The sequence below is a fragment of the Coturnix japonica genome, chromosome 8, assembly GCF_054131305.1.
Source record: "Coturnix japonica strain WE chromosome 8, WE-NBRP24, whole genome shotgun sequence".
In the NCBI taxonomy this organism is placed as follows: domain Eukaryota; kingdom Metazoa; phylum Chordata; class Aves; order Galliformes; family Phasianidae; genus Coturnix; species Coturnix japonica.
The window spans coordinates 5,523,503-5,547,961 of record NC_140670.1 but is presented as its reverse complement, the minus strand read 5'-3'; the positions used below and the strand labels follow the sequence as shown (position 1 = coordinate 5,547,961).

Below are 24,459 nucleotides of genomic sequence, written 5' to 3'. Positions count from 1 at the left end.
AGTTCTTCCTCAGATTAAACCTAGCCTTGTTACAGCCATGGTCACAGAGTATGGTAGAGGAGGAAATATGCATATTAATTCAAAGACAATATTTGTTTAAACTTTCAATCAGGGACATCTAAAACTAAGACTCACCAGCTATGTATAGATGTCTAAACCAGTGGCCAAAGCTATTAAGAACCAAAGGTTTCACAGATTAAGCTGTCTAAATGTGGATTTAAGCTTCAGTCCTCAGAGTGCTGTAAATAAACACCCCCATATCCTTGCAGGACTGCAAGAAGGAGGCAAGGGGATCCCCCATCAGGCCGAGCTTCAGGATCAGTTGCTACCAGTGAAAATCTTGGGCAGCAGGAATATATCTTGGTATGATATAAGGGTGAAAAAAGCATAGCTTTTTCAGCACATGCTTCTTAATATGTTGAAAAGGACAGGAGGTTAACAGATGCTATTCCACACCAATTTCTGTAAAATGAGCCTCCATTAAAGTAAAAGACCTCTGGAGTTTTTCATTGCTCTATTGTTCAAAGAACCAAAGATCCTTTTGATGTGCAATACTGTTGAATTCAGCCACAAGGCATTTATCTTGAAGGGCACTGCCTTGCATTAATTGTGGTGTTAAATGTTAATAAGAAAATATGCCTGTTTAATTGCTTGGTGTGATTAACCCTGCAAGAAATCCCTTAGAGAACACACTCAAAAAATATCTTTCTTATCCAAAATCAGTAATACATAAACGACCACCACACAGCTAACTAAAAGAATGTGTGTTCAGCTGGAGCACAAAGGGAAGAAATGGACATTTGTAATGGTCAGAGAGAGAGTGAGCACACAGCATTCCTACACCAAAAGCCTGCTTCCTTCACCAGGTGCTAGCAGTATCCACAAAGTGTCTGGGACACAGGGAATGAGCAGGAGCCTTGTATACTGCCACGATACATCACTCACATGTAAGCTGAAATGTGTGAGTGCTTTGTCAAACCACTACAAACAATGAAAGAAGTAATGGAGAAACGTACAGAAGCTTGCAGAGGACAGATGTTACATCAGATTAGTACTCCAGATCCTGCTGAAGAGACCTACTCAGCTGAAGAAGGCTGTTGTTGCTATTTCAGCTTATGCATTCAGACTCAACAGGGAGAAAAGCATGGGAAGAAGGAATAACTGTGTTTGAGAGGTGTCCCTGTCTTCAGAGCCCTCTCTGTTTCTCCTTTACACTTTACTGGGACAGAGACTCCCTCACTTTGTGTCAGGTTTGTATCCCTGGGGTGAAAGGAAGCAGAGACGGGTTGTTGTAGGAGACACCTTCTTTCCATCAGGTGCTAATGTTGCTTCACATGTTAGAAAGAAATCCAATAAACTCTTATTTCCAAAGCACTAGATACACTTTTTTTTTTATTCCTTCCAGATATCCTTCATCTACCAGTGTAGATACTGGAAACCTCAGTTCAGGTATGTAATAGTTCCCCCCAGCAGAGGAAGTGTGGGGCTCTCTTATTCCCCTCAGCACCCCTCAGACATGTACCTTAGCCCCTATGGAGCCCCTGTGCTGCAGCCTTGGTGGGTTGGTGCCAAGAGCAGGGATGGGGAGCTCTTCCTGTGCACTTGGTACTCAGTTTACCTTCTCGATGAGCATAAGCGTTTTCTGCTGAAACTTTGTAACTTCCAACAAGCCCTGAAGCATTATCAAGGAGTGTAATATAAATCCACTTGATAAGGAATATCATTGGGGAAAAAAAAAAAAAAAAAAAAAAAAAAAGGAGGCAGTGATAAGAGTTAAAAATCATGTGGTTGCATTTCTACCAAAGCAAAAAGAGAAAGTGCTGTGTGTACAAAGAGATTTGTATGTTTACCCAGTCTGTGCCTGGTCCAGTAGCTAATGAAGTGTATCTCATCCACATTAAAGCCCATTTCCTCTTTGCTGGTGCCTACTTAAAGACACGGTAAGTAGCAATAAATAATAATTAAGTAAGCATGCACTGCTCACCATAAATCTCTCCCTGTTCTTTGGTAGACAATGAAGTTGGACTGATGAGAAAGCCAACCTATTTGTGCTATCTTTTATAGTTTGGCTACACTTTGGTGCCTCACAAGAATCATCCCACCTAAGAATTTTTCTAAAATGTTTTCTTACCTCCTCTGTAATATCAATCTTCAGGACTGCTGTGGTACTGAAGGACGGGGAGCCTCGGTCTTTGGCCTGCACCACCAATGACCATATGCAGTCTTTATTCTTTGTAATGTTGTGGATGATGTCCAGGGAACGGATATAGGACTTCAGCTTGATTTCCCCTGTGCTTTGGTCTATATCAAACACATTGGCTGGATCTGCTTGCATGATGGAATAATCCACAATGTTGTTTGGTTCTTCTGCATCTTGATCTATAGCCTGAAAAGGAAAGTGTAGAGAACAAAGATGACAGTGCTTGTGTCTTTGCCCAAAGTCCAAACTTCAGTAGTTTCTGAGCATTAACTTTTGAAAATGTCCCTGCAATAAAATTACTGGTTTGTTTAAGTTTGACCTTGGAAACAAATGATCCTTTCTTGCTATCAGCTGTGCTTTATTTACTAGTGAAAAACATCAGTGCTTTCATTGTAGCATTCTGTAAATTGTATCTATTGGAGATTAGAGGAAAGAAGAGGAAAAGCTGTAGAATGCGAACAGCCCATTGCTAGGGACTATCTCTAGTTAGGCCAGGCACTCTGCTTTGTGACACACTATGTTGTTTCTCACCTCTATCTTCACTGGTGTCCCAATGATCATCGTCTTTTCCTGGATGTTTTCATTGAATTCTGGAGAATGATCATTGACATCTAGCACAGTGATAAACACTTCAGCCAAGCTGTATTTCCCATCTGTGTCCTCTGCTTTCACGTAGAAATTATACTTTGAATTTACTTCAGCATCTAATACAGCCCAGGGCTGGGTGTAAATTATACCTGTCGATGGGTGGATTAGGAACCTGAAAAAGAAGCATTGAGAGACTTCTGGGTGGGTTTGTTTTTCTTTATTTTGGTTGCTTAGTGTGTATTTGTAGTCTAGAGCAAAGGTGGGTTCTAAACACTGTATTGCCATGCCCCAGATTTTTGTATAGTTCACCAACCCTATGCCTGCCTGACTGATGTTTTCGAATCATGCATTTTGCCTGTCACAAAACAACCAATGTCTGTTGTTTTTTTTATTCACTGTTCATGTCATTTCAGCTGCCTTTTCTGTTAAAGACTTTATCCTGAATAAATTTTCACCTCATTGGCCTTCTCCCAGCATAATTTCTTTGCAATAAAACATTAAGGAACTGCTTATTCCTTCAGTTTATAGGAAGTGCAATATAGTAGATCATGTTCTGAATAAATTAATATTGGTTGATATATTCTTGTTAGCTAATGGAAGTTTGCTGCATATCATCTTTAAGCTCTTTTCTTCTTAGAATGGCTAAGAAAAATAACTGTTCTCAAATCCCCAAAACTGCTGGCCAAATTATTTCTTCCAAAACTAATCATTTTTCCACAGACTTGTGTGGGGATGGAGTGGGCGTTCAGATCTGTCTGTAGCAAGTTCAATTCTATACAAATGTAATTGCTGAGACACTGTCAAAAATGACAGGCAAAAGCTTGGATTTTTAGAGAAGATACTGACACACTGTCATTTGTAAATGGACTGCTAGTGTAGGCTCCAAACAGCAGGGCTTTTAATGAATTGAAGGTTTTGTATACCCTTTAATTAACATAATGAATGTCAAAATGTTTTCTGTACAGTGGAGAGTGATTATAAAACAAGTACTTATTAACAGAGATGCATCAATTGTTTCCACTTATCTGTTTAATACAAATACTAGACATGGAGGTGGCAAGACCTACACCTTTTCCTGAATCCTTTGTTGGCACCTTTCACAAGCTTTTCTGCACCAGCTGTTTTAAACCAGAGAGGCCTGCCTCTATGACCTGACCTTTGCCTGCTTGCCTCTATGCAGCTAGCTTAAGGACTTATTGAGTAGATCAAAATAATCCATCCTGGAAATGCTCCTGTATGTGTACCTTTCTGGCTACAGAAGATGTTCACCCTTAGCATCTGGGATTTTAGACTTTGACAATGTCATCTAAATGGCTTTCACCCTAACAAGAGGAGTTCAGATCTAACTCCAGGGGATAAAGCATGGAGAAAAAGGGATTGCAGGGATGACTGCCTGAACAGCTCATTCTTTTCCAGGTTCTGTGTTCAGGAGCTGCGGCTTCCAGCAGTGTTATCTGTGACTGACCGCTGATTCTAGGCAAGGCTGGGAGCCCCAGCCAGCAGACCAGAGCAACCACTGGGATGGGAGCAGAGTGGGCAAAACCAGTCTATTGGGATTCTCTTACCCCACACTTCCCAAAGGGCTGGAGACGGAACTATAGACCATTACACCATCAAGTAAGCATCAAATTCCATTCTTCCCTGGTGTAGGGTTATAAGGTTTAAATATACTGGATGCTTTGAACATTCAATGCAGTTGGCCTTCAGTGTTCAGGTTTATATCTTGGAATGTGTTGTATTCTTTGATTTATTTTGACAGGAGTTGAAACTCAACTATTTGTACAGTTATATGGAAAGGGAAGGTACAGGGCGAGGAGGTTTTTTCCCCCTCAGAATGGACTTTTCACAACTAGACCAACATCTCTCATTTCTCTTCCACATGAGCTTTAATAGTCTGCTTGAATGTCATTTAGTTTTCCTTTTTAACTTACAGATCTGCTCCCGTTCCATAGATGGAGTACTTGACTTCTCCCCAAAGCCCAGAGTCTGGATCCGTAGCCTTAAAAATAGAAGGGAGTCAGCCTTTTTTTTTTTTTTAAATTGCAAAAAAATACAGGTTCATTTTTCCTTTAAAAACAAGCCACTTAACAATGAAAAGACTTTGCCTTCCTTGCACAGGAACATTTTTAGGGGGAAGTTGCATTAACAGTTGTGCACCTCAAAAACTGTCATTTATAAATGATGACGATGATGTTGTGTTGTTTTTTTTTTAATGCAGGCCAGTGTTCTCCATTAGCACAAAGAAATGCACCCGGGTGTTTCCAGGGAAGCAGCTTAGATGCTGTGTCTCCTCGCCAGGGCTGGTGCCGGAGACTCGGGCAGTAGAGCCACTAGATGGCTCCATTCATTGACATTGAACTCATCCTTCCTTTATGAGCAGCAACGTTGATCTCAATGACACAAACAGCCCGCTCTCAAGCACTCCCAATTATCACTGACATATTAACGGGCAGGTCAAAATTATTTACCTTACCCAGAATTTTTATTATTATTATTATTATTATTATTATTATTATTATTATTATTATTATTATTATTATTATTATTATTATCCACCTTGTGGAATTGCTTGCTTTTCTTGCTGCAAATACAATGGTGTTTGGAGTCAAGGTGACCTGTTTTACCTTCCAAACCCCCTGTGGCCAGGAGCTCTGGGACATGAGATGTGTTTCCCAGCAGCTGCATTAAAGAGGTACAGCTTGCATCTAATAGCTGGAAGCGCTACTCCAGCACAGCACCCGTATAACACTCTGCTTTTCTTATTATTAAAATGTGAGATGCAAGAAAATTCATAGTCATATTATTCCCTCTGTGAGGAAGTGCTTACAGGGATCTTTCTTTCCCAGCTCTAAGCATTTTGGTGTCATAATCTTGCCTTGAATAATAGTCTAATTAGGCCTGGAGCAGCCAGATTCTTTCCAGGAAGAGGGTACTAATATTCACTAAACAGCCATCTTGTTTTCTTTTTACTTGTACTTAAGCAAGCAAATCCATTAAATGTAATTCCACTTAGTCATAACCAAATATTCCCAATGGACACGGATTAGACCGGGGCTTTCCTACTACTTGCTGATCATGTGATTTCTCTTAAAAGCAGATGGCCTTTAATTCAAACAAAATAAATGAAGAGATAAATAGATTTGTTGTTCTGAATTATAGTTGCATTCAAGCTTATCAATGTATTTAATATATATATATTATTATCTTGTTGATTCTAAAAAGGAACTGGAGCTGAATCCAGAAGCTAAATGGCAAGTTGGCTTTTTAGGATCCCTTCCAACTTGAACAATTCCATGACTTTATGATTTTTCATGCCTTGGAGCTGTCTGCACAAATAGCTAGAGAAGAGAATGTTTATTTACAAGTGAATAAAACTTACAGTTACAGCAACTACATTTGAGCCCCCTGGAGAGTTCTCGGGGATCCTGGCAATGTAGTAGTCGGAGGAGAATTTTGGGACGTTGTCATTGGTGTCCAGCAGGCGTATCGCTACATCAGCTGTCGAGCTGAATTTCTCTGGTGTGTTCACCTCTATTGCAAGAAGCTACAGAAAAAGAAACAGAAAATGAGTTCAAAGCACATGTTATTACTTCTTAAAGGAATGTTATATTGCAAGTTTTGAGTTTCAAATGGTGCAGAACAGACACAAAACTCATCACACGGAGAGGGTGGGAAAGAAACCCAGGCAGTCTGGCTTCTGGACTCCGCTAAAAATGCCATTTTGTATACAAAATGAAAGTTAGCTTGTGTTTGAAATCAGCTATATAGTTTTGACAATTTTTTTTAATGATTACAGGGATTGTCTACACCATTTAGTGCAGACAGAACAGAGTATCTATGCTTATGTTCAGAGACAGCTGATGGAAACCAGAATACATAATTATCTCCATGAACCAATGAATCTGTCAGGGAAGGTGATAATTCAAGTTTCCAGCTTTTGGATGAATGCTGGCTTTTGCACGGCTGGCTTGGAATGTTGGTGAGGTGGCCTTGGATTGGTCTGCAAAGGGCCATGTAAGTAGATGAGCTATGTCAAAGGCAGTGAGCAATACTGGAAGATGGTCTTCTGGTCAGATGGGGTGTTTGGCCAGCCAGTATTCAGTGTATAATAACCAACTGAATTACTTCTGACTATACAGAATTTCTGGCTCCAGGGACATTAGAATTTCACCCCAGCTCTGCAAGAGCAGGAATAACACCCTTAGAGTCGGACCACATATAATTTCCACTGAGACTTAATACTCAACAGTTCATACTGACTAGAGTAAATTATGGCTTTAATGGATGCACCCATTAAACTTTTTGGAAGCTGAAGAAACACAGGGGGATATGAGTATTATTTCTATGGAATGTAAATTCAGTCACAAATCATCAGAAAGATCCAGGAGATAAATCCCATTGGATTTATCAGCCTTCATACACATGGCAGAGAGGGTCCAGAAAGCACAAGTACCTTGAAGGTTAACACCTTGAATTTTTCATAGTCAATAGCAGCAGAATTTTCCACAATTATTGTAACCTGAGCTTCATTCAGGACTGTCTGGGGAACCACTCGGAAGATGCCGCCGGGTCCGACGAGACGGAGGTTGAATTTAGCATTGGCTCCCTGTGAAGAAAAGCATGTACTGGATGGTTTTTGGTGAATGATGCATTTCTTACAGCTAACACTGCCTGTGTTTCTTCAAGCTGTATAAATGTAGAATCAGTCCCGCTGTTCTCCATCCCCAGGGAAAGAAGCTTAGCTATATAATCCCTCCAGCCCTGGTCACAAGACAGGCGTGGCTTTTCTGTACATAGACTGACGAGCTTGGTTATTCTTCCAGTCATCACAGAAAACCCCTGCAGAGGGGCTGGCTACCAAAAGCACTCCTTTGGCAAGGAGTATTTGGCTTCCTGCCTCTTGCTGCAGGACAGTGTGGGTGAGAGGGGTGGCAACGCTTGCATATGAGCCGGGAAGTTCTGGCTTCTGGTTCCTGCCAAGGGGAGATGCATGATCCACCCAAGCCAGGTCGATGGACCTGTCAAAAATCCAACCTATGGATTAAGAGCTCACATCCCGGGATGAGCAGAGCATTGAAAATGTGCAAATTTCCAAACAGAAGCAGGATCTGACATCTCACACAACCTGGGTTAAACTGGCCCTGAGGTGTGGCCTCTGAGCCTTTTGGAAGTCGGTGTGCCTGGGAGCAGAATGAAATGTGACACAGAATGGACAGCTCCAGGTGAAGGAAAAGACCAAATCCCATCATATAGATAATCCTTATAGACAGGGAGGACCAGAGAAGTGGTGATACCTGGAAGGTTTGCAGCACTGGTACCAGACAAACTGTGTAAATTTAGCTGGAGGGTGTAGAAGAATAAATGAAGCGGGGATTCCCACATCTCTGCCTTACAGGGGAGCCCACTGAATTGCCTTTCTGATGTCACTGCTTTCTATTTCTTACGCTGGGGCAACAAGCCACATTCCCCACCTGGCTGGTGCCACGTTCCACCTCCACAGTCAATGTTAAGATGTAGAATTTATAATAATAACTTTTGAACAAATAACTTTGCTGTATTCCTGAGGGTCTTGCAGTTCCCACTGCAGCCCGGGCCCGTGTCAAGAGGAAAAGTATTCCATGGTTGATTCCAAGGAAACAGGAGTGATCCTGCAGCTAAGTTCAGTGGTCTGAGTCATTCATTTAAAAAACCCCTCAGCTATACAGGAGACAATAGGCTTCTTTTCGCCGGGCAGCAAAGCATGCAAAGCAAAGCCAGAGCTGTCAGGCTAAGGGGAACAGCACTGGTGTGGAAAGTTGGTGTCAGCTGGCTGAGGAGAGTGGAATGAGACATTTTTGCATGATGTTCTTGCAAGATGGCATTTCCATCAAACTGTAGATCACAGCTTCCTTCTCAGCTGGACCACTAGAAACATAGATGGCTGTTACAGTCTTTATAGGAGCGAAAACATTGTTTTTGGTGCCTTGAAACAGTATCAGCCTGTAGTGGAAATGCTAAATCAGGGCCCTAACCAGTGATGGAGCACCTGGTGGGAAGGCTGAGCCATCCCAGGTGCACAAAACGCAGCTGAGTGACAGGAAGAGCTGGAGCTGGGATCCACCCCTTCCGAGACCTCATTTAAGGGTTGGCAGTGGAAGTAAGAGCCTTTTTGACTAGGGATCCTTCCAACCTGAGGCCTTCTGAAGGTAAGTTGCTCATTTTCATCATTTCTATGCCTGTGGCTGCAGCATCTGGGCTTGTTCCCATTTGCCTTAGCCCAAGATTTTGCCACCCTGTTACTTTGTATCGTGCTAACATTATGCTACTCAATTCCTATAGAGTGATATTTAATGTTGTATTAGTAAGTTTCTTGAGAAATCTGTGGTTTTAGCTACATTTTTTGCTTATTGTGTAGCCTGACTTGGTGCCCTGAATATTCAGTGAGTCTAGGTGATATGTTTAAGTTTTGTTTCCAGATAAAAGAGATGAGTTTTGTTTCTTTTCTTCTGCAGCAACATCCTCAGTGACAGTAGTAGGATTGATGCTGAGCTGCTCTGAAAGCAGCCATTTATCTACTCGTTGTAGAGTAGTAGCAGGGAGGGGGAAGAAGCTGGTGGGATTGATGGAGTACAACACAATCAAAACAGTGCAATATTAAGAGCAGTAGAATTAGAGCTTTTTTTTTGCAATAGCAGCACAGTTCTCTGATGCTTTGATTTCTCTTGTTGCTACCTGAGGCTAACTCAGATGCATTCTGTTCCTGCTGCATTTAGTGTAGGTATTCCTATAGTAACCATCGCTATAGTATCTGTGGGTACCAGAGGTCAGTTACATTACAGGCTGAGATGGATGGAGTCCTCTTTTTCTTTACTTGGCAAGAGTTTGGCTGTGACTTCATTTTTAAGATCATGTAAAGATATCATTCCAAAGGGCATGATATATCAAAGCATGGATTACAGACTCTGGTTGTAACTTAAGCTCTAGAAGGATAATATGCTCTCATAAAAATAATGTAAGGGTGTGGACAGCATTATTTCCAGAGGGCTTTGAGATGCTCTAGACAGAAATTTAAAGCACTTAAAGTTACTAAAGCAATCGGGAGTTCTAAGTAGATATCTAAAGGGCATATGTTCCCAGACATAATGCTGTTAGCAACCAAAAGTAAGCAACAGACAAAAGAAATACGTGAGCACGGTTCAATTGTAGTGGCCTCGAGAGGTGGGCTGCCAATTCAGGACTGCTGTTATTTTTGACATAATGCTCAGACTAAATGACCTATGACAAAGTAAATGTGCTGTGGAGCCCAAACACTCTGTGTTAATGGTGCCTGTAGATAATTTGCCTGAAATAAGTTTTCTTGGAATGTGTGTGAAACAACTGTGTTCCAAAAAAGCAAAGGTCTGACGTTTCTCACTCTTATGTCCTTTTCTTTTTTGGGGAAAATAGGGCAAGAAAACTCACAGTTTCCACATACCTGATCTGAATCATTGACAGTAATCTTCAGTCCTCTCAAGATTTCACCCTCAGGGGGATGCTCGTACATGGTCAGTTCAAATTTGTTTTGGGGACCGCTTTCTCCATAAAAAGTTGGAGGGTGGTTGTTGAGATCGACCACCCTTATAGTCACCGTGGCGAAGGCGTATGCTGAGACGTCGCCTTCTGGGCTGACTTCTGATGCCTGCACAAAGTAAGGAGTGAAAACAATGATAAGGGAATATTTCCTTCTTAGCCACAGCTAGCTCCTTATTTTGCTCCTCATTCAGGTCTAGTTCTGCATGCACAAATCATCCCAATAGCAATTTTGTATGAGCTTTCACAGCCTTACATTTCCATAGAAATCTCAGCCTGCTGTACACTGGAATTTGTGATGATTAGAAAGTTCAGTAATAATCCAGTCCCAACCAAGCTGTGACAGAAAAAAGTTTTGTTTTGTGAGCTTTGTTTTTCACCCTTGGTAAAAACAGTTTTCTAAAGACAGATAATGTGATAGAGGCAAGGTAATTGCTTGTCTGAAGTGTTGATGAAATGGAACAGGAAGATGAACTTGATGTTTGCTGGGTAACTCGTGTTTAATTGGCACAGTTTTGGAAGGACAGCTGCTTTGGAACTCTGAGAGATAAGCTCTACTTGCAGTATTCGGGCTGCGTGTAATTTTAAAGAGCAAAATGACAGGTCTGTTCTCTGCTTTACAATTCTGCTTTGCCATCTAGATTGGCTTAATTTATGATGGGTGTAGGTTGTACAGATGAGCAAATTTTAATTGGTGTTTTTATTAACTGAAAGATGAAATGTTTAGTCTATTCTAACATACTGTCAGACTCAACTCATTCAATCTAAGGTGTTTATTCTGTCAGAACAGAAACTGTTTTAACAAAACACATTCCCAGCTGGCATGATGCAAGGGCTTAGAAACAAAGGTGTTGGTCTGCTGAACCCCTCTGAAGAATTACTGTTCAGTCTTTTAGAGCATGCCAGACTTAGGGCAATGCTTAATAAAATTCCTTACAACACTTGCTGTTTCCTTTTGAACAATGTAGATGTTTATTCATATGGTATTACAGCTCCGCAATATAGAATTGTGATTGAATTTCCCTAAAAGATTGTTGTCTTTCTCTGAGAATGGAAAGAAAGATCCTCACCTTGATGTAGGTGCAGTTAGAACCGATAGCAGTAGCCAAGGTGCCATATCACTTTGATTAGTTATTGGGGGGATTTGTAAATGATTTCTAAACTCCTAGATATATATAACTGTGATGCATCTGGTCACAACAAGGTAAGGATCAACACCAAGTGGATGATTTCCCCACAAATGGCCCGGCTGGAAGGTGAGGTAGCAGGGTAAACCGAGCGCAGCCAGGTCTGTCAGTGCATACCTGAACTCTTAGTTCATACACTTCTTTCTTGAGCTGATTTGGACTTTTTATAACCGAAATTGCTCCGGTTGTGTTGTTGATTTCAAATGAACCTTCACTTCCTGCAATAAACAAAGATACTCCAGTCACACATTATTCTATCTGTTAATTAGCCAGTGTATACATAATTAACTCTCTGAGCAACAGGAACATGTCTCTGCTAATATCAGCTAAGGTGAGAAATTTGGCAATTGATCCTAAAGAAGCTTTGTCACTCTGCAAACAGCACTTCGGGAGAAGCATCCTAGTTTTAGACACCCACTTTGTTAATAAATACTCAGCTTCTTGCAAGGTTGGCCTGCAGGAAAAGGAATGTAGGAGAATCTAGGTTAAATGCCAGGCTTTTTCATAGAGGTTGAGACTGGGCTGCAGGCCCATTGTTCTGAACAGAAGACCAGTTTCAGGGCTTTGATCCCTTTAGGGGTCAAAGGTGAATTTTCCTTGCTCAGGGAGGGGACAGCTGGCAGCTGGGGTCTTGTCCTGCCCTGGTCACCCCTGTGTGCTGTCTCACCTGTAGGATTGGCCACATGCCCTGCTGTGTTTCAGAGCTTACCAGTGAAAGGAGACAAGGGAAAATCTCCTAAAAGGAAGGAACTTGAGGCTTTTAGAAAAAAGGATAACCATCTGAAAGCCCAGTCATGTCTATTTCTCTCTAACTCAATTCCAGTGGTTTTTGTTGTTTTTTTTTTTTTTTTTAAACATATGGCAGGGTCTCATTGTGCTAACACCTGCAGCAACTGCAATTTCAATGAAGTATATTTGACATATGACTTATCTAGGGGTCAATCACTAAGAAAAGTTGTTCTGGAAAGCACATCCTGACTGAGAAGGAACTGAAGTCAATAGTGGTTTCAATTCACAGTAGCTCACTTTATTGTCTATGTACAGGGATATGGTGCATAGGGAAACTGATATCTTAGGCTTTTTAGCACTGCACGTGTTCCTCCATGTGAAGTTTTTAGAGGTTTAGAGGTCTTTAAGTTGTCCTATACAATCCAGATAAAAAAATTCTTCTGAAGAATATGTTTGCTGATTTCCAACACCTCCTCTCCCACCCCAACCTTCTCTTCTCCAGATTTGAACGATCCCATATCAACCTTCCCTCATACGGGAGGTGTTCCAGGCCCCTCATCATCATTGTGGCCCTCCGATGGACTCTCTATAGGAGTATTCTGTCTTTAACTGGTTAGCCAAGAGCTGGACATGGTGCTTCAGATGCAGCAGAGTAGAGAGGGTGTATTACATCTGCTGACCTGATGGCTATGCTCTTTTTAATGTGCCCCATACGTGTTCCTCCAACTCCTCTGGTTCATCTGCCTTTCTTTACACTGTCTCAACAGTTTTCTCCCTTGTTTAGCTTCTTTCTGTCCCACTTTTTTGTTTTCCCTCCTTATTCTCCACCTTACTTTTTAACTTTTCTCATTTTTCATCTGTTTTTCTTTGTTGCAACCCCTGCTCTACCTATTCCCTTGCATCAGAGGTGAAGGGATCTCAGCACGGGTTCCATTCCATGTCGAGACAAAAAAATCTGAACTTTGACCCTCTCCATCTGCTCTAGACATTGCTAGGTAGATGTTATAATGCACTTAGGAATTTTCTGAGTAGCTCTGTAAGTAAACTTCACAGTTCTTTTATGAAACTGTGGGGTCCTGGAAGTCTGAGTGCCCAGTAACTGTTGAAGTCCTGTGTTGAATGAAGAGAGAACCAAATCAAACGGATGGTGTAGCTTGGAGCTAAGTGGCTGTCTTCACTAGCTAATGAGTCATCTATTCATCTAAGTTTTGTACTCGTACTATTAAAAGTCAAGTTACAGACACCCTCAGATGAGTATTAATGCTTTGTAATATCTCATTTTTTACAGTATGGTTAACAGATTCTATTTACTAGTGAACATTATTTATTCCAAGAATCCAGAGTTTTGGCCATTTTTATGCTTCCATGACAGGACTAATAAAAATAGTCCTCTTAATGGCTTGTCTGGGTCTCCCAACACATTTTGTCATTTCCTAGATTAAACGACAGATATGTTTAGTAGCACCAAATGCGTCTCTCTTTATGTTTTCTGAAGCAACACACAGGCTAGTGATGCATAACAAACTGACCACGTTAACAACTTGAAACTCAGTGATATGAAGCAGTTTTTGAAACTCAGCTAATCTTATTTTCTGGTAGGCAGGGCCCTTGAGTGGTTTGAGTTATCTGATGCTATTGCATGAGAGTTTGTTACAGTGTTATAAAGCTTTAGGCTCAGCTCTCTCTAATTCAGTGTCACATCTAAATTTGAGTTCCCTTTGAATTTCATATGAGCCAAGTGTACTCACCATTCACAAAGCAGTAATGAATATTGTTTGGTTTTCCTCTGTCTCCATCAAGTGCGACAACAGTGAGGACCTCAGAGCCCTGGGGAGAAACAGGGAGTTAGGGTTTGTGTGTTGAGATCTAAAAGCTATGAAATCACAGTGGTGTGTTAATACCCTGAATTTCAGTGAGTCCTTCTTCTGTAAGGTGTGGAGGGAATAGTGATTCCTCTTCTTTTGCTTTTTGGGGGACCCCCTGAGGTCCAGTGCTTTCCATTGAGAAAAATGTTCCTGCCAAGAGACTGTGCGTGTTTGCCCAGTGCCTGGCCACTCATCTTTTTTTTCAGATTTGGAGTAACAAATCTGAGACCTGATTGCTTTGCTTTGCTACCATGATGCCCTATAGCAGTTGCTAGTCCCATGGTAAATACTGGTTTTTTTGTGGTTTTTTTTTTTCTGCACATGATTGTTATTTCAAGATTTATGTGTAAATTCTCAGAATAAGTCAATGTATCATACGTTATGAACATCCACAAAGCATGCAAGTGTTACTCTGTCCTGCTGAAATGTAACGGCCTACAGACGGAAATGCAGCATACTGTAATGTATTTTCCTTGCATTTCAGGATAGAAATTGAAGACGTGAACTTTCCTGATATGGGAGAAGTATGAGGTGTCTTCAGTGCCAGCACAACAGTAGCCTAAAGTTGGATAAACTTTGTAAGTAGATACCATTTTTATCCTATGTATGAAGAAAATGTTAACTGAAACATATGTATTTGGGTGAAAGTTGATCCATATTCAGTATTGTGCCTCTGCTTAGCTATAGAGAAGACTGGTTAGTTTGCAGCTTCTGGAATGGTATGTGGAGGAAGCATCAGCAGCATCAAGGCTGCTGTGTGGCTGAAAGCCCCGTGATAGGTACAAAACACTGACTGGCTAAACTGTACGCTCTTGTTTGAGCAAATCTGACAGTAGTAATTTCTGAGATGTTGGCACAGCCAGGAGAGCACTGTACTCCTTAGACTGTCTGTGATAGGTAAGGGGGTGTATCTGCAGCAGCAGGCATGCTGTTCCAACAGATAAGCCTTTAGGAGAACTCGTGTGGTTCTCCTCAGTATGCCCCTGCTTGCTCCATTTTGTGGTGCTTTTAGGCCCAGGAGGATTTCCTGGGCCCTTCCCCCTGCCTAGCTGAGCAGAAAATATCTTGCACTACGCGGATGTCAGGGTTGCCTCAGCCCAGACGATGCCAAGTGGACAGCACGGCAGCCCAGAGTATGTGTTTACCTTCTGTGAGACGTGAAAGACTGCAATTATACAGGCCAAAACCAGCACTTACAGCGAGTGTATCCTCATAGACATATCCATAGTAGGGAGTGCCAATGAACATGGGAGGAGTGTCCTGAACGTCCTCCACGTTGACAGTAACGGTTGTTGTGGCTGAGAACACTTTGTTGTCTCCCCTCAGTTTCCCACCGCCATCCTAGAAGAGAAGTCAGTGAAGATCCTTGTGCTAAAATATGCAGGCAAATCCATTTTGTGCCCTCAGCCTCAGAGCACCAGCCAGAGGTCTGTGGCCATGCTGGTGTGAATTGCTCTGCCTATCTGCTGTGGCCGTTCTGAAAGTTCCATCTTACGGAAGAGATTTGTTCCTTACTGCCCAAAGGCAGCAGTTTGCCCAAATCGTGTTATTATTCCTCAACTGAATCCTGGCTAAATAAATAACAAGGTCTGTACATTTTTTACAAAACAAGAACCTCACAGTCACTGTAAGTAGCAGCAAATTATTCTGTTTCCACCCATGTGGCTGCCTGCCTGACCACCCTCCACAGGATTGTGAAGACTTTACTTGGGAAACTGGCACAGGCACCGCAAAGCTGAGAGCAACAGTGGCAAGAAAGGATTTGCAGCAGCAGCTGTGGGATTTATGTGAGATCTTGTCACAATGTGGTGGAGGTGTGGAATGAAGAAGTGAAGACAGACTCTTCCAGAGCTCTGCTGCTGTTGTGCCAGGCAACATGAGGGAGTCCAAAGGGACTGATGCATCCCAAAGCTGGGGCTGACGATGCCTATGTTTGTTTCTGAGTGACTCTCAAAGCATACAGGTGACTTTCTGCAGAGATCTCTGCCCTGGCACTGGAGACTGAGCTCAGTGTAGGGAATCTGCCCCTGGCCACCTTGGGATGTTTTTGGGCATGAGGCGCTGGCCAGCTTTCCACCTCGCCTCTCCCTGGTACCCTTCATTCCTTCAGACATGGCAGAGGGAGTGACTGTGCTGTCTCAACGTTATGCATCTTATTTCAAGAACACTTTAGGTCACGCTTCTATTTGACCTAAGTTTCCCTGCTCAAATGCAATCCTTCACATCCTCCATTGTTAGCAGAAAGCTTTGTACCTTGGCTACCACGACGACAAAATGCGTCCTTGACTTCTCGTAGTCCAGGGTGACCCCTGATTTGATGCGCAGGACACCGCTGTGACGGTCTATTGTAAACTTATTAGCGTGGATGTTCTAGAGGATAAGGGAAGGAGGAACAGCAAAAGATTACAGGTACAGAAATAAGATTTCTGTAGAGATTAATCTTCTATTTCATCTGCTAAGGGAAAAGAGTAAAATAATGATACGGCTTGGATTAATAATGTATCTGATGAATTTCACCTCTGTGTGTCTATGAACAATTCATGAACCAGCCATGAGCATTTCATTATTCAGAATAAATCAAATCGCTTCAGTGTGGATTTCAAAAGTCTTCTCCATGGTGAACAGACACCTAAAAGACATCTGATTTTAAATTTTTTTTCTCAACTGCCTGTTGAATAAGGTAAACTACAGCTCATCTGAAGGAAAATGCTTTCAGAAAGAATGAATTAGAAAGGCATCGCATAAGAAGTTGCCCTTTTGGCACATAAAATGTCTGTCCAACTTTAAATAGGGAACCATCTCTGTTCTTCCCCAACCGACAACACCTGGAAAGCTGGTTGCAAATGGGCACTGGCTTTGTCAGAGGGAAGATTTAATATTCTGTATTGAGATACAGGTTTCTGTTTTGGGCCAACCTGCTGCATCGAAGTGCAGACGGGGTTTCCAGGCGCTTTCTCTTTTGAAGGAAGCTATATTTTGCTTTTGAAATCCCACATGCACACAGGGTTACAAGTTAGATTTGATCTCCTGTCAGCCCAAAGAAGGGGCCAACAGGAGCTGTGCTGTGAAGTGCAGGAGTGACTCTGGCAACCCCAGCTCCGATTCCAGCCTGTTTGGCTGCTCACTGGCAGACAATATCTGTTTGCCAAAGCTTGTTTTCTTGTGTGTGCTAAAGAATTGTCCCTATAGACACTAGTAGCAGCTCTGTGCTCTGAGTCTTTAATGAGAGATGAGTCTTGAAGGTACAGACAATGCTTTACCTGCAAGAAGTAGGTGATGCTTCCTCCAGAACCAGTGTCTCTGTCCACTGCCTCGATCTTAAAGATACTGGTGCCAGAGGGAGAGTTCTGTGACCAAAAAGAGGTACAAGATTCAGAGAGAAGTGGCAAAGCAGCAGAACTACAGAAAGTGAAAATGGAGGCAGAGGAAGGGAGTGGTGGTAGAAACAAAACTAATGAATGAGGGAACCAAACAGGCAGGAAATTAACAATGGAGGAAAGTGGAGCCGAACGAGGAAGTAAAGTTTTCTGGAAGAAACAGGACAGGAGATCTGCTAAAACAGAGTGTACCCTATTTCCACTGAAGCCACTTCTAAAATAACATTGTGGAACTTACCTGCTAAGTAGCATGCCTTAAGTCCATATAAACTTTGGCCAAACCCTGTACTAAAAGAACGTGAATTATTCCTACACTATTTAGTCGTACACATCTTGTGACTTCACTTAAAAAATTCTGGCTCTTCTTTACATTCTACTGTAAGATAACATGCAAAGGAGACTTCACCAACCTCTGGGACTTGGACAATGTAAGGTGTATTGATGAACTCTGGGCTCTCATCATTAGCATCTGTTACAAGGATCCTCACTTTCTCTGAAACCTGGAGGGCAATGGGAAGAATGCATTATGACTCAAGCTCACTTATGTGAACCTGTTTGTTTGCAGTAACAAAACTGAGCATGTAAAAGGGGGAGGGGGGGGTGGGGAAACCAGCTGGCTGCTTGTGCCTCATATAAGCCCTTAATGATTAGACATGATCAAAGCTGTGTCCAGCAGCAGACAAGAAAACCACCTTGGCCTTGGGAAATCTTCTTAATGTCACTCTAGAGAAACGTTATGGGGGTGGGGGGTCAGTCAGCTTTGCATGTGTAACTGGTTCCAGTCCTTTTTCACTTAGTGCCAGAAAAATTTTCATTTCTTTCTTAGTTATGAATCCCACTGAAATTTTATGGGAAGCTGCTGTTATTTTGTGGCCTTCTAAGTCAAGCTTTCAGCTCACACTGTAATTACCCTTCAAAAAGTGGAGAGAGATCTGAGTTACTGGCAGTCTGGTGGCTCTTGAATCAGGAGGGTGAAGCTCTAATGAGGTTGTATTTTCTGATGAGATAGTCCCTGAAAGGTAATTTAATGAAAGGAGGTACAAGTTAGAGTTCAATACTTACTGTACTCATGCCGTCTGAAATACTGACGATGACTTCAATCTCATCTTCTTTCTGTAAAACAGTAGCATACGTTGGTTAGATGTTTTGCTCTTAGCAGGGGAGGAACTGCAAACGTAAACACATCTCAGCAGGTACAAGAAAATAACAACTGATACAAGGAAACCACCGCAGCACAGACTAAGGAGACCCCTCAGAGCCTTCAACTAAAGTACTCCATAGGCTTTCTGGAGTTATGATCAAGAGATGGCTGCTCCAGGAATTCGTATGGCATTATGAAGCATTATTGTAAAAATCGGTCATCTTTGTGAAGAAATACTTCCTAGAACAACAGTATTAGTTGAAAATTTTTGTGTGTTACTATGCAGTATTTTGAAAGGTTTATTCAGTACTGTGTTTCTTTTAATGCGTGGGCAGCATGATGGGCAATGTCTACGCTCCCAGAATAAAGTTGTCTTCAGTCCCATCTTTAACCCACGTGGTTGAGGGTTAATGGAGCATGACATAACCAGAAATGTGTCCTCAGACACTGCTTATGTAAATTTATACTTCCCCCTATGACAGGAGAGCTCTGAAGAAATTCAGTTGTGTCTGAGGATTAAAGGACTGTTCTTGATAGCGTGCAGATGGGGGCAGATAGGTATTAAAAACAAACTCTTTTGTCAAAAGGTGCTAAAAAGCCCTCAGCTGTCAGAATTTTGATAGTAGTGTCAATGGTTTGAGTCAACTGGAAAACAGCCCAATGGGGGGGAACTATAGTATCTCAGAATTATGAGCTGCACATCTCAGGTACAAAGAAGTTGGCATTGTCCTTTAAGTACTTAAATCAAGTGAAAGTCAAGGAAATCCCAGGAAAGCAGAGTGAGGGCATCTGACTGCACACTACCTCTCTGTCAAGTTCCTCGATCAGCGTCACGTTTCCAAGGTTCCCATCAACAGAAAAATAGCGCTTGGATCCAGCCTCGTAGGTCAGGCCGTACGTCACGGGATCTCCTTCCGGATCAGTTCCATTCAGAGTATACACGTGGGCACCTGAAAAAGTAGCCACTGAGCACTTTTCTGCATTTATGTCAGCGGTAAATATTTCATCAGCTTGCTTCCTGGGGACTTAGCCATTCTGAAGCAGGCAAAGCTTCTGTGAGTCCAACCTGCTGCAAAGTACAGGCATGTGGGCAGTGTAGTGGTTCTAACTATGGGCTTTTACCGTGATGGCTAAACTGAATTCATCAGTGCTGTTTTTCCTCATTTAGAGGCCTTTCCTGTGCAGCTGTATCATCTGCACAACAGTATCTACACAGCTAACAAATTCCTGACTATCAACCCAGGTGAGTTTGAAGCGATGCTGCTGTAGGACAGGGAAACAACCTTGGCAGCACCACAAGGCCCTCCCACAAACCAGCCTGGGCTGAAGACAGAGCTCCCACTGGATAAAACGCGGGCTCAGGAGACACAGGGACATCTGTAAACTTGTTTGCTTTCAGAGATAGAAGCCGAAGTTTTCCTTCCTGCTTTGCTCCCATCGTTACTTCTCTCTCATTAAATGCTCTACTTAGCACATCCACTTGTGCGCATACCACTGTATAAATTCTCTGTATTCATCAATAGATTTCCTTTGCAAGTGAGGGCAAGAAAGATCATCATTTCTATTTTTACACATCTGTGAACTAAGTGCCAGTTTTCACAGTAAACTGACTTGGTTTATGAGAAGTGATAATTTCCATGGCAGTTATAACACCCACACTTTCCAAAGATGGTGTGTGTTTATTGCTATCATTCTTATTAAGCTTGGATGTTTGTCATTCTACTGTACATGAATATCTTTGTCCAAATAATTTCAGGCACTTCATGACTACTGAGCCTCATTAACTGAGCCTGACATATGAAACACATTTCTGTAGTTTTCTTGTACCTCATGGCAGCCTGCTGTGTTTGGGGAGCCTTATCAGAGAGATGCAGGTTACAAAGCTACAGAATACAAACTGAGAGGGATGTGCACGGACCGGCCACCCCACCTGGGGTTATTCACCTGTTTTCTACCTGCCTCACCAGGAAAGGTGATGAGCAATTAACACCAAGTCCACAAGTAGCTCTGGACTGCAAACTCACCCTAGGGCAAGAGGAGCAGATGGAGTACATGGACCATAAACCGTGACCGCAGACCTACTCTAACAACCACTACTGCTGCTTTCCACCTGCACTCTGGCTAACTTGGGAGTGGAGGTGGCCACACCAGAAAACAGCAAAGGAGCTGCTGGAGCTGTGGGGGAAGCTTGAAGGATGGAGAGATCTGAAGCGATTGGACAGCCAGAAGCAGGCAGTGGGAGATGGAGCTGTGAGGGCAAAGAAGTGCTACTGCAAACTGCTTTCAGTGAGAGGGAGCACATATGTGGAGGATTGGGGAAAAAAAGAAAGAAGAAAAGCAAGCATGAGAGGCATGCAGAAATATCCTAAGCACTGCCTGGACTTTCAGAAGCAAGCTCTTGTGGGGGTGCTTTGATGCCTTGTTTTGCATCTCTTCTCAGCGTTCCGCTACGAGGGCTTACAGGATTAATGGGGTAAGATGAAGCAAACAACCTGAAATAGCTTCTCACTCACGCTCTAAGACCTTGATTAGGGTCACATACGTCGTGTATGTACACAGGCAGCTCTTTGCCGAGAGCTCAGCACCGAACATCCCTACCTGCCCCATTGTGTGACAGCTCAAACTGCAGCTGTTACTTTAGTTCGTGACTTTTCTCCTGGTTCTTATATCTGCCACTGGAAGGGGCTGCTGTTCTGGCCTCTATGACAAGAACTCTAATTATCTGCCACTCTAAAAGGAATCTGGAGATACATGGGCATCTCCAAGCTGTCACATACAAATTGCAAATGTTTTCTTTTGTGTTAACTTACATAATGAGGTATATAACCAGCGGTCCACAACTACCTGTGAGCAGACAGAATACCACAAGAGAAAAGAAGGTCAGCACAAAGAGGACATGAGCACGATAATGTGCTTTTCTGAACCTTGGAATGTATTTGCAGCTGCAGCACTTTTTTCTGCATCAGCATAGACAACTATCACCTCCTTTCAGTGCTCTGAAATACCACATGTCCCACACCTGCACGTGCTGGCGCTTCGAACTAACACACAACTCGTAACCTTAGCAGAGGCAAAGCCTATAGCATTTTTGGAGGTTTTTTGAAGCTTGTGGTGTTGATCCCTGCAGCTCAGTGGGGGCTGGCAGCCATCACCTACGTGGACCGGGTCAGGTCTCACTTTGTTCCAGTAAGCACCTCACGTTACAGGCACTATCTACAAGAGCAGGGAAGCAATCCCCCTGGCCAGCCTTGCTACAGCAACCAGTTGAGTTGTTCTGATTGCTGAGGTTGGCTGTGGTTTCAGGCAAATCTGGGCAAAGGCACAACACAAATCTCAGCTTCTTGGTCTGCGTGTGCTTCTATACTGCTGTTGGCCCTCAGCTGAGGCTTCCACCTAAGCCTGGCTGAGCTGACAGCAAAGCCCTGCTGCATCATAAGCAAGATCATTGCCCGGTCACCCTCTGCATGTGTCTCTTCAATGCTCTGCAATGCTTTCTCCCCCTCTGCTTCTCTAGTTGAAGAACAGAAGTCTCTGCCTCCCAGCCACCTCCTCCTCACCCCGAACACACCCAGTGTGGATTGTAGCTGGCATTTAGATCTTCTGGCCAGAAACTTATTTTTTTGAGCAAGCCCCAGGCACAAAGCATCTGTTCATGGTTAGGAAGCCTGTACCCTCAGCCTGCCCTCAGCCCTGTCTCCACCACTGTGTGAGCCCTTCCACGAGAGGGGCTGGGTGCAGCCATCCTCTGCACATGGGCAATAGTAAATGGGTGCTCAGGTACTCTGTTGGCAATAGCTGAGTACTTTTCTTTGCAGATAAATGAGCAAAGCCTAAAGAAATCCCCAGCGCTATACCTGGAGGTCTTCATCACAGTGATTTATTATATGCAAGGTTTTTTAGGCGTTAGCAAGTTATCCTTTTCCCACAGGAAATGCTGATTATTAATCAACCTTTTTTTTCCCTATTGTATTTTTGTTAAACTCTATTACTGTTTAAAAAAGAAATGTATAAGGCCATGCACAAAACCTTCAGAGTCAGAGAATGCATGATTTTTTGATTTGTCAGTAAACTAAAACTGGACTTGTTTAAGAAGAAGCAGTTGTTGTTACCAAGCAGTTTTCACTCTAAGCAAAAATGTGTTCTACCATTTGTGCTGTACATGAGGAACGTGGTGACTCTTCACAGAAAACCTCACCTCTCACTTTGCCATGTACAGCTTGCTCTGTTCAGGGCTGACAAAGTTATTGGCGATAATGTTGTGCTCTCTTCTCATGAGCACTTATAGCTCTGATGAGAAGATCCCAAAGGTCCGTGCTCTGATGCTGTGAACACGGACCAAGGTAAGGAGAGCAAAACATCACGCTTTAATTTACAGCTGAGATTCAAAGGTACTGCTGTAAATCAAAAGCTCAATAAGAAAACCCACAGAGTTTAACACCACCTATGACAAAATGCATGTTGCCAATCAAAAGAGCAACCAGCTTCAGCTCCATATTTCAACCGTACGCGTTTGAATACTGACCAACAGGTGTGTCCTCGGAAAGGCTGAGAAGCGCCATGTTCCCATTTGTGCTCCTGGCTCCGTTATCGAAGAAATAGGGGGCATAATTTGCCTGAACTGCAATTAAAACAGAAGCCAAAGAAAAGCACTTCATTGGTGGCAGTTACCAAGCTATTACCCGATGCTCAGTAAACACAAGGTCCACAGGGAACGCTACAAGGGCACAACAAACCCATTGCTGCAGTGCACTTTCAGGGTTCTATCTGCACAGGCACTTTCAATGCAATCACTTCTACGTGCTTCTGTGCGTTCACACAGCACCCAACAGAGAAGAAGAGCATGTAATAAAACATCGAGGGAGTGAAATCTAGCAGCAGGATCTCTCTAAGAAGTCTCAGTCAGCTCTGGGCATCATGTTTGCAAAACAGTTAACTGTCCTGGCAATGCCCGCACGCCTATCCCTGCGCTGCACGCACGGGTTTGAAGCTCTAGGTGCCTCAGCACCAGTCCCAGCGCTCTGAACACATTCTGCCTTAAAGTTATGTCTACTGCATGAGCAATTAGCCAGAATGAAATTGTTACTTACTTCCTGCCAGACAACAGCAGAGTTTAAGAAAACAAAAAACAAAGAACAGGTTAGTGGTGTGCCTACTGACGCCGTTAGTTTAAAAACAGCCCATCTGAAACAAATCTATGTAAGCACAGAGGGGAACAATTGCACGGGGGTCAGCAGTTGGCAAGGGAAATATTTCAGGACAACATTACCAAATCAGTAAGGATTACCATAGGATTTAAGGTTGTGCTGGAGCCTCCTATATTCTTATTTAAAGCGATGATTTTACTCACCCAGGCAAACATGCACCAGACGGAGAAATAAGGAGGGGACGAAGTGCCTCACATGCTTCATCCCGCTGGAGAAGGTGACAATGTCTTCACTGTTTCAAGGATTTTAATTTGTTTTTCTCTGAATCATTCAGGAAAGCGTCCTTCAGGCTGATGCAGGGGAGAAATGTGCAAGAGGCAGTAACAGATGCTAAGATGTTAAGCGGATGACACGTCTTAATTTCTGAGGAATTTAAAGAAGCTCCTTCCTACCCACTAATTAGAGTGATTAGTTTGCAGGGAGCTGTGGAACTCAGACAAGACTTGGAAGAAGCCGTGTACCTCTCACAGGTTCGGCTGCTGCGTTTGCGCTGCCTGAACGTGAAAGTCAGAGAAAAGGTGAATCTGAAAGGTTGCTTTCTTTCTAATGTCTCTAATCCCCTAAGTCAGCCCTCTGCTTCTAAGAGGTAGACGAGGTTTCTCTTTGTTTCAGAGAAATTA

At 42.8% G+C, this 24,459-nt stretch overlaps 1 protein-coding gene across 2 annotated transcripts in view; it reads right to left on the bottom strand.

Annotated features, from left to right (window-relative positions):
- Positions 1-24,236, bottom strand: part of CDHR1 (cadherin related family member 1) — a 29,305-nt gene extending 5,069 nt beyond the window's left edge. The window contains exons 1-16 of one of the 2 annotated variants that reach the window (XM_085555001.1): positions 23,983-24,236; positions 23,158-23,253; positions 19,440-19,585; positions 18,557-18,607; positions 17,905-17,994; positions 17,378-17,464; positions 16,371-16,487; positions 15,315-15,458; positions 14,001-14,079; positions 11,641-11,741; positions 10,242-10,445; positions 7,242-7,394; positions 6,168-6,332; positions 4,720-4,787; positions 2,732-2,960; positions 2,132-2,386 (exon numbers count right to left, since the gene is read on the bottom strand). In XM_085555001.1, the coding sequence (XP_085411127.1) occupies positions 2,132-2,386; positions 2,732-2,960; positions 4,720-4,787; positions 6,168-6,332; positions 7,242-7,394; positions 10,242-10,445; positions 11,641-11,741; positions 14,001-14,079; positions 15,315-15,458; positions 16,371-16,487; positions 17,378-17,464; positions 17,905-17,994; positions 18,557-18,607; positions 19,440-19,585; positions 23,158-23,253; positions 23,983-24,043 (2,046 nt within the window). In that variant the 5' untranslated portion in view covers positions 24,044-24,236. The remainder of the gene's footprint in view (positions 1-2,131; positions 2,387-2,731; positions 2,961-4,719; positions 4,788-6,167; positions 6,333-7,241; positions 7,395-10,241; positions 10,446-11,640; positions 11,742-14,000; positions 14,080-15,314; positions 15,459-16,370; positions 16,488-17,377; positions 17,465-17,904; positions 17,995-18,556; positions 18,608-19,439; positions 19,586-23,157; positions 23,254-23,982) is intronic. The other variant, XM_015866067.3, reaches the window with a different exon arrangement.
- Between the last annotated feature and the right edge of the window lie 223 nt (positions 24,237-24,459).